Below are 14715 nucleotides of genomic sequence, written 5' to 3'. Positions count from 1 at the left end.
GACACAACCTCCTGCCATAACTCTCTCCACATCTGCTGCTCTCATAATAACCGTTGCTTATTCTGGTCAGAGTTGATTCATGTGTTGATCAGATTTCAAGTTTTCTTACTTTTTTGCCAACAGTAAAAACTGTTGGGAAATAAAACATTGTCATGATACAAATATACAAAATATACAAAAGGACTGAATAAAATGCTAACTTTTGCAATACTAAAGCAACAGTTTCATAAAGAGCCAGCAACCTTTTTAATAATAAACAAGGGAATAAATATATAAAAATAAATTTGACCAGATAAAAAGCATCTAACCGTTGCTTGATATAAGAAGCAAAATAATGTTTAGATGCCTTTAATAAAATAAAAGGATATGTACTGCTCCTTAGTTGAGAGGTTCTGATTGTTTTCCTGAGTGAAGCGTTTTAAAGAAGACCTTTGCAGGATGAGCGCCGTCAGTATATACTTCCTGTGCTGTCAGGGCCATTCAAGTGTCATGAATTGTTGTAATAGATGTTACGTGCGCACAACTCTCCTCCAGCATCTTCTCGTGGGTTGTCATGTTGCCGTACCAAAGCAAAGTAGAAAAAGGTCAACACACTTTCAACAGCAGCTCTGTCGATATGCACCCCTCCTCCTCCTCCAACATCAACAACAACAAAGTGCCTGATGCAGCTTTATAGAGCTGCTTTTTCTCACATCAAACCAAAGATTTATCAGACTTCAGGACTCCATCCATTGAGCAGGAGCTTCACTCTGAATTAGTCAAATCATTTGTATATAAATCTACAGTATGTGTCAAGTTTCACACTAAAATAAAAATATTTAAGGTCAACAAATTCTAAGGGTGATTGTGTCTTTTACGTTGCTGTTCCTGAACTTGCTAACACTTTATTTCTCTAATAGGTAATCCTCTTCAGGCAACATTTTGAAATTGTGGTAAAGATGTATTCCAGTGAATAATTATAGCATTTCCATAATTATGTTATTTGGGGTACCAGCGAGAGACAGAGCGATCCTGATTTGAGTAAATTTCTTATTAAGAATTTGTAGCCTTCAAACCCAAAATTCAAGCCTAAAATCACATCACTTGAGTAATTTTCCGAGACTTAAACAAAGCTCCCTGCAGAGCCAGAGAGCTTGTTTTCACAGAGTGGGTGGTACGCCCCATGATGAAAAAACTGACCTTTCTGAGAGAACACCTTTAAGATCAATTTGAGCCTATTTAAAGGTTGATGCATCCAGACAAGTCTAGAAACCTTGAAAAGTTTAACACAGTGGGTCTTTCCTAAATGCCTTTCCCCTGCCACAGAGATGCACGCTGGATAAACAAGGCCACCTGCTGGCTAAAGTCTTATCATGTCATTTCTTTACACACTATCAAACCTCCAGGTACTTGTTCATTCATGCCATTAACAATCAACGACTTTATGATATACTGTAGCTGAACGGAAAACTACTAACAATGAATATGAGGCGATGCTTAAGCTGGAGAGCAGAAGTAGAAACAGTTTGGTTCGTAGTTGGGCTTTGATTTCTTAAAATTGTATTTTGAAAGTCTGTTGAAAAGATTTATGTGAATGAGTTGTAAGTAAATCAAATCAAATCAAATCAAATCAAATGTATTTATATAGCCCAATATCACAAATTATACATTTGTCTCAGTGTGCTTTACAGACTGTACAGGTTACGACACCCTCTGTCCTTAGACCCTCGCACCGCACAAGGAAACCCCATAATTAAAGGGGAAAAATGGAAGAAACCTCGGGGAGAGCAACTGAGGAGGGATCCCTCTCCCAGGACGGACAGACATGCAATAGATGTCGTGTGTACAGGATAAACAACATAGTAAGTAAGTAGCCTAATGCTGGTAGTTTTCTCCACATTTGGAGCCAATCAGATCAATAATTTAGGAGGATGTACTATAAATTCAAGTGTTATAAATTAAATATCTCATGTAATCATGGTTGAGAGTTCACATGAAAATCTTATGAGTCTGTGGTTTTCTGAGTCTGTGGTCTCTCATGATTCGAAGAAATGAACACTGACATCAGAGTTACCCTTCAACCTCCTTCCCCTCAGCAGTCGTCTGAAGCCTTATAGAGAAGTGTGAAGTAGTTCCTCACATAGCGGAAAACGTGTGCACAACATTTAACGCATGTTCTCTAATAATGTCTGTGTGTCCGCGTGTGTGCGTGTGTGCAACAATACATGGACTTTATTAGCAGCTGATACAACAGCACATCAGAGTCCTTGTCAACTCGATTACTCTGTACACATTTTAACACAAATTCAACTGATCAGTTATAGAAGGTGAAAGAAGAGAAAGAGACAGACCTTTTAAAAGAGAGAACTGAGTATCGTTAAAAATAGAACAATTATATTCTCCAAATCGATTTTCTATAAGACGCATTTAATTTACGTACAAAGTAGACAGTCTCCTTACCTCTGGTGGGATTTCTAAACAGTTCAATCCATTTTATAGACGTACACCTCCGGCCGGCCTTTTACAAAAGTCTGCAGGCTAGAGAAATTATTCTTTCAAGAAACAGGCTTTCACACCACATTTTGAAAAGACAATGGAAACTATTTTTCAAGATGGTAAAAGTGTGCTAGATTAATGATGTAGTTCTTTCTTTAATCGTCGCTTAAGTAGTTCATCACTTGAGGCAATCTTTCTAATTTAATGCAGCAAAAAGGCTTTATACAAGTTTATACAAGTCTTACTCCCCAACACCTGTAAACAGACTCAGATGTGTGAAATAGGATGAGTTCCCCTTTGGTTGGAATTGGAGTAAGCTTAGCTAACTAACTTGCATTGACATTTACATTTTAGACCATACCATTGTTTCCACCAACAACATACTGCTATAGCAACATGACAGCTTCCCCACATTCATAATGGCACGGAAAGTCTATTATTCAGTTGTCTATTTGGTTGTCTGCTTTAAAACTACCATCATGTATCTATAAATATTCTTCCTTAGGACACATATGTTATCTATCATATTCTACCACTAATATAGCTACAGCTGTTTAATGTTTATTGCTTATATTAAATATACCTTTTTGATTTGAACAACCAAAGTTAAAGCTTTATTGTGATACTGATGTAAAAGGTTTTGGTTGAGATGCTTTTATTAGTGAGCTCAAACAGTGTCAGGGTAGTTTCTTCTTTTATTTAGTTTAATATAACTTGTGGTCAAAGGTCAATGAAATGGGAGCATTTCCTTTTTTCCATTTCTTCTTTTGTTTGATGTTGTTAACTGACACTCACCACTAGTCATTGTTTTCTCCAAATAGAAGAAGCAGAATTTTACAACAGACATAAACACAACGCAACATACTGTACATGCCATAAAGTGGTGCAATTGCAGCAGACGAACTGAGGAAACAATGTATGTCAAGGGTTACAACACAACATCTTACAACACTGTGTTTGTGCAACAGGATACAACAGGATTTATTGCACCACACCAAAGAAATATGAATTGTTTTTATATGATCTGGCACAATCAGGAACCCACTCGTCAGCATTGTAATTGTGTAACTGAGTTTTCTTTTTCCATGTACAGCGCGGTGTCCCACTTCTAAGGACATAGTTCTTTAAAACTTCTACAAACTGGAGAATATCATCTCTGCTTTTGGCACGTCTTGTTTGCACGACTGCAGGACACTTTGATAATATTTATAACACTGTCTCAGCTTCCTGTGATGCTCAGACAAGACTCGAGACTGAAGGTCATTTTCAAAAATGAGTCACCTTTCAAGGCATTTGTAAAAAAAACTTTATTTTGCTATAAACTTTCATTTGAAAATAGTGTGTTTCTACTCCACCCCACCCCACTCCATGGGGTACTTGCTGACCTTAGCCTTAAAGGAATAGTTGGACATTTTGGGAAATACATGTAATCGGGTCCTTGCCGAGCATTATTTGAGAAGATTGATAACACACTGTCTGTGCAGTAAAATTAGGTTAGCCGCTAAGCTTAGCTTAGCGTAAAGACTATGTTGTCTCTATTTCATACACCCAGCTGACTCCACAGATACATGATTTTAGTTAGTTTGTAGATCCATTTGTTTTGAACTCTGATTAACACAAATAACAATTTGAATTCTACCTATGTGGATTAATGCTCATATCAACCTTTACCAGACTGTTATCATTGTTAATCCTTGCATTCACAGAACACAGTGTGTTCCATACAGTCTGTATCGTATGTTCGCTCTTATTATCATTTCATATCAAATAAATATTGTATACAGTGTACAACATCTCACCCTTGCTTTTTTCTTTACCTTTTTTCTTTTTTTTATATTGTGTTACTTTTAATGTACTACTCGTACCTCTACAAATTGCCCCCCGGGGACAAATAAAGTATTTTGAATTAGATTTACACACACACACACACACACACACACACACACACACACACACACACACACACACACACACACACTCACACACACACACTCGATAGAATTCGATCAAAGCTCTCCAGTGCATTGAAACTGGAGGGGGAACAACACCTTTCATAGGCTGTGTGAATTGAAAAGATGCACAAAGACGGCTCAGCCCTCTGGACGAGACGCTTTATATTACAACCTTTGTCCTGTCCTTTCCTCTCTGCTCATTGTTGTGCTGCTTACATAACAGCCAATTTGCTTGCTTGGAATACACATTAGCAACCTTAAGTGCCACTTGTTCTGCACCAAAACATTTTTATAATTTGGACAATGGTAATGGACCACCGTAAAAAAAGGATACAGTGAATCTGAGATTTATTCATACATTAAAAAAATAATTGAATACATCATCACAATTAATGCCTTTATGAAAGCCATACTGCAGTATACTGCACATAAGAGGCATTGAAGGTGGTCCCTTTAATCCTTCAAACTACAATTTAGAGAAAACTATCCACTTGTGATCCATCTCACAGGATGCAACATGATTTCTAACTTCATTGAGATTTTTTCACAATGTTGTGTTCTTCGGTTCTTCCTCTATCTTGGACTTGAAGATGCTTTCGAAATATTGATTCTGCTCCTCTGTAAACATGTTTTTCCAGTCTCCAATCTCACCTGAATTGTAGGAGGGGAAAAGGGAAGGATGAGATTTAATCAAAGGCCAAATACAAGATTTTTAAAACCATATAAATTACAGGTGAATGTACAGATATAGTACCATTGAAAAAAAAATGTGTCACTCTCAACTGATAAATATCGGCCTGTTGACTGCTTTGTTTGCAGACATTACAAATGTAAACAAACATTTTAAAGAAATAGTTCATTTGTTTAATTTGAAAGATTCTTGGAGGCTTGAAGAGATGAAAAAAATCCATTCAATGTATGATGTGACGACCCTCAGGTTGGGAACCACCATTTTTGGATTGATAGCAGGTTCCAGTTTTAGTGACCATTTAAAAAAAAAAAGAGCCCCACCTTTTCTCATGAAGGAGCCCTTGCTATGGTCCATTATCTCCTGAGAGACCAGGCTGTAGTTGGCCATCTTGTTGCTTTTCATGCTGCTGAAGCTGCAGTGTTTCACACAGTTGTTGACCTCGTCCTCCAGCAGGGGACTCTGCAGGTAAGAGCTCACCCTCTTTATGGCTCCATGTGGGTCCTGACAGCAGGAGGAATAAAATACTATTATTAAAATCATTCTTAGCATAAAACACTATTTTAAATTGTAGTGTTCAACAGCTTTGTTTTAAATGCTAAATAAATAATTACAACCTCTGATGTGAGATTTGAAATCGAGGCAAGCTTAGTTTAAAGAAGTGACAGAGTAAACAACATCATTAACTTCCCGTTTTACTTCAGACCTTGTAATTGAGAACAAGATAACTACATATCTTACAAGAAGAAGTTCTTAGTTGTGTATTTTAAAATATCTAAATATATACATTGTATATACACATGTATACATATATATATAAAATGTTATGGAGATTAAGTATGATGATGAATTAATTCTCTTTTACCAACAACATCTCTTCATAGGTGATGGGAAGCAGATTGTTCATAGTTCCTGTCTGACTGGTCCAGCCTTTAATGTGGTCAAACCAGGAACCATAGTGCACTGAAACAAATAAAGTATAACTTATTTCACATTTGGCTGGAGGGCTGAAGTCTGCATATCGTTACACAATAATGAAATAAATATATCTTTTTGTCCAGAAGTCAACTCACGTGTGCCCTCCAGGAATTGTTTCAAAAACTCTGAAAATGAGCCGGCCTCAGGTAAGAAGTTGGCCATTTTGTGGAAGTGGTAAAAGGACACCACCACATCTTTAGGGTTTCTGCTCACATAGATGACCTGTGAGATGACACAGAGCAACAGTGTGATAACGTGTGTACTGTACTGAAATGTTGTGTATAGCTTCACCAATTTCTAAAAGATTTGATAACAATCAGAATGTTTTCTTTTTTACATAAGCACATAGCAAACAATGAATCTTGATACAAATGACTTAGATTTGTCTTTTAAATCATTTAAACCAAGATACATACTGAGCGGGACATTTTACGGTTGAAAAATCAACATGTCAGTGCTCTTTCGAAACTAGAGACACTGTTACTAAATTTCCTCAAACCTTTGGCGTTTCTCTGCTACAACTTCTTGACACTTATCGGCCAGCATATACACTGATATGTCTGCAATATATATATATATATTGGCCTGGACAATTTATTGGTCTATCTCTATACTCTGTGGTCCAAAAGGTCACATAAACATGTACATTTGACCTTTGCTTTGGAGCCCTGGAGGGCGGGGCCCAGCAGGTGATGAGGCAGGTGTGTGGTGATGACTCGAGGTGTGGTTGGTGAGGTCTCAGCAAAATAATGGTGCTCAAGCCAGGGAGCCCGAGCCCAGTTTGGTACAGTTTGGGACACGTGAGGGTCCCCTTTGCTGGATATGAGAGTCACAATTTCCTGCATCCATGTGGTGCCTGTTGAGAGGAAACAGAGGATTCTTTTATTAAATCCATTTTTTAATAACAGCATAAAATTAACAAACCTTAAAGTAATGCATTCTTAAATGGATGTTGATATTATGCCTGCAATGAGTTACTCAACATGCTCATGTAGTTGCATTAAGCTTAAAGACACTGCAGATGCCATGTATCCTGATCAGTTGGTCGTCTCTTCTTACCTGACTTTGGATAGGAGACAATGACGATATCTGTGTCCTGAAATGGAAATTTGAGAGCAAGTTGCAAGGAATCCTGGGTGTGCAGGTGTCCAGGAAACAGAATACCATGAAACGTCTCTATAACATCCAACCTGGCCATATCCAAGCTATATTCTGTAAACTCAGGCTCCGTTATTTCGCTGGTCTCTGTCCCTCTTTTAGATGCCTCTTGACTAGTTTACCTTGCTGAAGCTCTGCCTGTGCCTGACTGTCTCTCTACTCTCTACTCTGTTTCTTTGTGCATCCGCTACGTAAGAGAGACCGAGTGATGACAACACAGGCTTAGCGTGAGCTAAAAAGAGGAAATGGTGCTCCTGGTGTCAGGCAGAGGGTGTTTCTTGCAATATTTACCAAAGATAACAAACAGCCCAATTTACAATAATCAATAGTCCTTTTCCACACATTTGTAACAGCATAAAATCTGATTTTACGCTCACATTTCACCCCAATGACTTTGAAAGAAAAAAGTGTATCAACTTGTTCCAGCTCTTCATTGATGTTAGGCTATATGAATAAGATGTTAACACTGAGTATATAGTATATATGTTAAACCAAATACTTTATGTTCACCAGTCCATCAAATGGAATTATTCTTGATGTCTTGAACATCATTTTAGACACACTTCCCCACAATTCAGCCAGAGGGTCTATGCACAGTATTAACAATCCCTTTTTACTGTCTTTAATCTGTTTACAGTGTTGGCAGGAAATGCCGAGGTTAACCGTTACTAAATAAGTTGTGCATAACAGAATAAATCTCATATTGCCTCCACTGAAACCATAAATAATACATAAAGGGGAAAGCTGCTGAGACTGTTTTTGATGCTGCTGCAGTGTTTGAATTATATGTGTGTCCGTCCATCCGCCGTATGTGCATATTTTAAATATGGGTAATTTATCAGTCCACAGCAGAGGCTTAATATATTAAGCTGTTGTTAAATCACTAAAATTGAAAATGTTGTCCTGCATCTTACTGTGTGTACTGTCGTGTGTATGCACTATACTGTAGGTGTAATAATAATGTGTGTTGCGGTTTTGTTTGTAGTTGTTATTTTTTGATTATTTTTTGTCCTCTGTTCTGGTTCATTTTATTGAGGATATTCTGAGAAAGTTGGTTGTATACTTGTGAATGATAATCATTAGTATGCACAGGCTGCAAAAGTTAGTCTGAAGGGAATAAAAGTATTGTTGTTATTGTTGTTATTTGGGACATCATGCTTCTGAGACGTGATGTCGTTTCACTAGTGTAGGCTTATAAGTTGCTATGTTGATTATGCTGATATGTAGATACATTTGAACTTAAGGCTTAATGTGTTCTTTAATAGTGCTATCATTTAACAAAATTACCATACATTTGCTCTGCCCTTATCACATATAACAGTTACTTTTACTCAAAGTACATTTCATTGACCTACTTCTTTACATTATCCGAGTAGTTTTGCTGTTATTTGAATAAAGTATTCCAGTATCTTTCCACAAAGTCATAAGTAGATGAAGCTTTGTGCTGAGCGATAGAGAGAGTGCCAATGTATGTGCTACAACTTACAAATCCCCCGTAGATGAGAATTTCTAAAATAAAGCTGATAAAGACAAAACACCCTGACGCTGCACCATGTTTGAATCACAGCAAAGACAAAGTAGCAGCATTTCTAAAGGAACAAATCAATTGTTTCAGATATTTTAAGCCAATTTTCTGGCCTGTACCCAAAACTGCCTGTACAACGTGCTGATAGGCTGATACCATGTGTAGAAAATATTGCTGCAATTGACCCATAGGAACTAGTACTTAAGCTACTATACATCTAAATCCTAAAACAAAGGTAGGAACACAAGTCATTCTAAAACCATTGACTACAGAAGAGCTTTCTGAAATTATAAGAAACGCACCGAAACCTTGAAAAACCAAAATAGTTAGTAACTGAAGTTCATCAAATGTTTCTGTGTTTAGAATCTAATGTCCACATAAAAATGGAACCATAGGATCCAACATGAAGTCTGATAAATTGCCTAATGACAAAGGTAGCACATCTCTTTAAAGTTAGTAATTTCACAGGTCAGACAGTTAAACAGAGGAATCCTTCTGTCCTCACAAGGCTGAGAGGACAGCAAAGGGAGAATACACACACGTACCCCTGAGACAAGAGAAAAACAGGTGTCGTAGATGCATAACTGGACATTGGACCTTTAAATCAGTGGTTCCCAAATGGTGTGCCAGTGTGCCGCGGGATTTTGAAACAATTAGCCTTATTGCATTTAACTGTACACAAGGTTATTAATGATTTTGTATTTACTTCAGTGTTTCCCCTAGGTATACTGCTCTGCAGGGTGCTGCCTGGGCTGGATCAGGTCCGTGCGTGGCGCAGATTTTTTAAGTTCTCTCCTTACCTTTTCTCCACTCTGTCTCTGACTGTAATTGTGTGCGTTCGCGCGCGTGTGTGGGTTCGGAAGCGGAGCTCCGCCCCTCACGAAGCAGAACAGAGGAGAGCAGAGAATGTAAATATGCAAAGCAACTGAAACGTGCACATAAATGAGATAAATGACATAAGCGTTTAGTTTATTTAATAAAAGAGTACCTGTTCAATGTGAAAAGTGAGTTGTGAATATATAAAAAAAAAAAAACGTCTTGAATTTCAGGGGGGGGGGGGCGCAGCGCAGGGAAACACTGTACTTTATCGGTACTTTGTCCTACACACTTATTTCACAATATAGAAACTATAGGTCTTATATGCTTTGGCCTAAATATAAATAAAACAATCATTAAAAAAAAGAAATCTGTCAAAGCGAAGCCGTTTTAGCCATTTGCGCATGGTGGGAAATATTAGAGTGTGACACTTCAAAGGCTCTCTGCTAGTGTGAAGGAGAATAGCTTCTTACAAGGACTAGGCTAAATAAATGTTCACAGAGTTATAACAGTGACACTATGTGTTATAGAGGGGATTTTTCCCGGATATGAACACAGGTGTGCCTTGAGATTTTGGCTTGGTCTTTGGTGTGCCTTGGCCACAGAAAGTTTTGGAACCCCTGCTTTAAATCATAGCAGGCAGAGATCAGTATCACTTTGTGTTGAGACTGTATGGAAGCCAACGCAGGCTGATGTCTAATCTCATTCAATGAGCAGTTAATTTAGATTTCTTTAAATTTACCAGTGATGCTTTGAATATTTAAATGTATCGTATTTCTGATAGTTTTGAGTTTCAGTTATTAAGGTTTGACATGGCAGGAAGAAACAGTATGAAAACATAGTGTTAACAGTGAATCCTGAAATGAATCAAAACACAGCAAAATCAGCATCTTAGGCAAAGCATGAAATGAAGAGCATAAACCTTAAATATTATGTCATTCAGTATGTATTTTAAATTCCTTGATGGGAAACAGTGTCAAGTTGTTAAGATGAGGTTTTTAGTGTGTATTTTTGGCTAGTATTGATCTGATCAGTTGTCGACACTCTGGCTGAAACTGTGCCAGCTTTGAATGCAACTTGCATCTTTCTTAGGTAAGACCCACAGTCATCATAGTCCAGAGGGTGTTGCAGTAAACAAGTTTAATAAACACATTGTTTTTGAATTCCTCATGTTCTCCTAGCTGTCGCGCACACTTTAACCTTATGATATGAAACCGATTGTGCAGAATGGCTGATAACACACACACACACACACACACACACACACACACACACACACACACACACACACACACACACACACACACACACACAACAAGTTACAAACATATACTAGTGTTATTTTCTTGTTATTGATGTTTTATCTGTCCTTGTCTTAGTGTCCCGCTAACAACCTTGGAGTAAACGTTCTCTGGCAGCATTTCTTTTTGCTATGCGTCTGCCTTCCAACAGTAGTTTTACTTTATCTCTCATTGTAGTTTTTATAAACACATAAACATCATTTATTAAATGATAAAGTATTTTATCATTAAAGATATAAAGTAACACCTCTTTTCCTAGGCTAAATCTAATATGTTGTTCAAAACATTATTAACACAAACTATATTTATAAGAATTAATACACTTGTCATGTCTTGTAAATATATAATATAATATATAATTACTGATAATTATTGATAATATAAACAATTTCAATATCAAGTCTGTTAGCCCATTCTTCCTGCCTGGTTACCCTATAATATTAATATTGCACCCAATGATTACTACATAGCTGCTCAGTTTAAAAAAAAAATACTTGCAGTGTAACAAGTCCCTCTTAAACAATACATTGTTAACGCCTCATGACCTAACCTTGTGTCTTCTTTCCTTGTACTTACATTAAAATGAGGTACCCAATAAGTATTTTATTGATAGCCTGTATGCAGCACTAAATAATTACGCAGTAACTTGGAGGTTGTAATCTACCAAATTGAGCAGATACGGTTGAATTGATTACTGAAATTGAACACGTGTGTACACACACCTGCTACTGAGCCTATTTCTAAAATAAAATAAAAATTATTATTGGAAAAGAAGTTAAACAATTTAAATGTATTAACGTTTACTCTTACAAATAAAATGATTAAAAACAGGGGCAGTGAGCCGGTCCTCTAATCTCTCCTAGAACGAGGGGTATGAATGTCTAACTCATGCCTCTGTAATGTACCTATTCTCAGGTTCTGCTTGTAAAAGTAACACGGTAGCTAACTATGTTAATAAATAATAAATAAAATAAATATAATAGTAATAATAATAATAATATAATAATTAAATTGTTAGTAAATAGATGCACTAGTGCAGGGGTGCCCAAAAGGTCGATCGATCGCAAGTGTAGTGGGGGTAGATCGCGCACCGTTTAAAAGAAAATATATATTCCCCCAACGGAACCCCGAGCCCCCAGAAATTCAATTTTTTTTTTTTTATTGCCTTGCGCATTCACCACTGTTTCGATCCTGCACACACACCTAAAGTCAGAGACAGCGCGGAGGAAAGGAGAGGAGTGGAGTGAACTACGCACCAGCAACTCCCCCCCCCCCGTCGTAAAAAACCTCCGACAGCACCACCAGTGCAGTACTGTATGTTCTATTCCAAGTATGCCAAATGCAACTATAGGATTAAGTCCTCATGGCATGTTGATGGGGAGGGCTATGTCCACAGGGGCCAGCCTGGCTTTGACACCCCACATGTTTAGCTATATTATTGAGTATGTTAAAAGACTAACAGAGATTTTGAGAAAGTTTCACAGGCATGTTGCAGATAGGTTCCCAAAACCTCAGAGGAGCCAATTCATCCTTTTCAAACTGGTGATAATGTACTAATCAAAAGGTGGGGAAGCCCATATCAGCTCCTGGAAACCACCAGGACTGCCCTTAAAGTCGAGGGAAAGACAGAATGTGTCCACGTATCGAGGTGTAGGTCGGCTCCCTCAACCACCCAAGAGGAAACGACAGGCAGTGGCAAATGAAGGAATGGCTCCTCCTTTTCATCAAGCTGCTAAGCGAGCTCGGTCAGAGAACCCTGCAGGACGAGGCAGAGGTTCCAAAAGTTCGAGAAAACCAGGGCTCTCATTTTCAAGCCACTAGTCAAGTGCAAAGTAAGGAGGGGCGCTTCTATTGGGAGAGGTCTGTTAAAAAAAACGTCCAATTCAGGAGATGAGGATGAATCAACGAGGAGTCAGGTGCTTAGCAGCAATGTAAGACTACCAATACACACCACACACATGCTAAAAGATCAACAAACCTTATCCGGAGGGTGCAAGCCCACTGAATCGCTTTCAGGAGAAACCATCACAGAAAGAACACACTGACCAAGTCACAGAGCTGATGAACGTTTTCTCCTAACCCCCTTCTCCAATCAGTCCCGCCTGATGATGATGGCAATGACGATGAATAAAAACAAAAATAATTTGTAAAGGATCACCTTAGGGCTCTGCGACCCCGAAGGACTGTTGTATTATTGTATTGTATCACAGAGGTATAATCAATAATTAAGTGAACTCACCTCTAAGTGTGATCATTTTATTTTAGTATTGGATTCTGATGATTGGTAAGTTGGTAAAAAAGTGTTTTAATTAATGAATGAAAGAGTATGTATTCAAGTGTGTTGTGTTTGGTTTTAGTACCAAAAAATTCAAAATATTATATTCAGATTTGTTTTTGATTAACAAAAAAATATTGTGGGTAGATTCTTTGAATAATTGTTAAGAATATATTTTTTATATATATATATATATATATATAGTGTATAATTACTCATGTTGTAACAGACAATTCTTTTACAACTGTATTAAATGTGGTCTCACATCTGTTTAGTTTGAGTAAAATGTTAAAGTGATAGTTTGAAGTATTTTCTGTAAATGTGTAAGAAATGTGAAAGCATTTATCTTGATGGACAGCGCTCTCTATTATTAGTTAAATATTTTAAGAAGCAAGGGGAAGTTTTTGTTGATCTCTTGATCTTCCATCAATTGTTTACCATTGTTTCCATTATTGTTTAAGATGGATCACGTCAATGGTTCCTCAAATCCATTGACGTCAACACATTCTAAGTAAGACAGTCACAGCATCTCCCTGACCTCGCCAGTCTGAACACACCGGGCCCTTCTTAACTCTTATCTTGCAGCTGTGGGCCGTCCGCTTCGGTGACAGATGAGCTTTATGTTTTGGAGAGATGACCTGACCAGAAAAGAGACACTTAAGACGCTAAGGTTTGAAATATCCTCTAACATAAGAGAGATAGTCTAGGATCAAACTATGTATAGAGTCTTGTACTTGCAAGATTCTTGCTGTTCGGAGTTGTATCCTCATGATTGTTTGCACTTTTTGTAAGTCACTTTGGAAAAAAAGCGTCAGTTAGATGAACTGTAATGTAATGTAAAGTCTAAGGTTTAAATATATATGTAATATATGTAAATACTAATAGATAGGAATTAGTCCCAAAAAATTCCGTAACAAGTGGAGATACGAGTAATTTTACTATCAATCTCGAGGCTCATAACTAAAGGCCCTGTCACACATATCCGTATGGCGGAAACGTATACGAAAAATAGTAAAGTCCAAATACGTCCAACTTTTCATCGGATCGGATCGGAAAAGTGACGTATACAGATACGCATGTCTAACCTATTGATAGAGTATCACTTCCTAATACAAAATGTATCAGACGAATACCCAACAAATGCATAATGTATACAAAAATATGGCGTATATAAAATATCGGCAACACACTGGTGTACGTTGATATAAGGTAAGGTATAAGTAGTATTCGTTAAGAGCACGCGGAGTTACGCTAAGTCTGTGAAAATCTTTTGAGTGTGTTCAAAATTTTCGGACGTACCCGACGTGTGCTTCATAAGTTATGCAGCCGTTACACATAAGTTATGTTACGTTAGACGTACGTGAATACTTATCTACGTAAATACAGTACGTGAATACTGAATACCTACGTAAATACCAACGTGAATACCTACGTGACTACGTTAGAGGTACGTTAGATATAGGCTACGTCGGCTGACGGTGAATCCTACAGCCAATGTATTGCTAACGAGTGGATACCCTATTCCTACCCTATGTTAACATTATGTC

General features: G+C 37.6%; 1 protein-coding gene across 1 annotated transcript; it reads right to left on the bottom strand.

Moving 5' to 3' along the window:
• Positions 1 to 4758: 4758 nt before the first annotated feature.
• sult5a1 (sulfotransferase family 5A, member 1) lies at positions 4759 to 7484 on the bottom strand. Its single transcript, XM_029462801.1, has 6 exons — positions 7153 to 7484; positions 6747 to 6949; positions 6189 to 6315; positions 5981 to 6078; positions 5439 to 5619; positions 4759 to 5078 (listed from the first exon to the last, which is right to left on the bottom strand). The coding sequence occupies exons 1-6, from the start codon at positions 7289 to 7291 to the stop codon at positions 4972 to 4974; spliced, it is 855 nt and encodes a 284-aa protein (XP_029318661.1). The 5' UTR covers positions 7292 to 7484; the 3' UTR covers positions 4759 to 4971.
• Positions 7485 to 14715: the final 7231 nt, after the last annotated feature.

Source organism: Cottoperca gobio, chromosome 3, assembly GCF_900634415.1.
Source record: "Cottoperca gobio chromosome 3, fCotGob3.1, whole genome shotgun sequence".
Taxonomy (NCBI): domain Eukaryota; kingdom Metazoa; phylum Chordata; class Actinopteri; order Perciformes; family Bovichtidae; genus Cottoperca; species Cottoperca gobio.
This window is presented reverse-complemented; position numbering and strand designations above follow the sequence as displayed.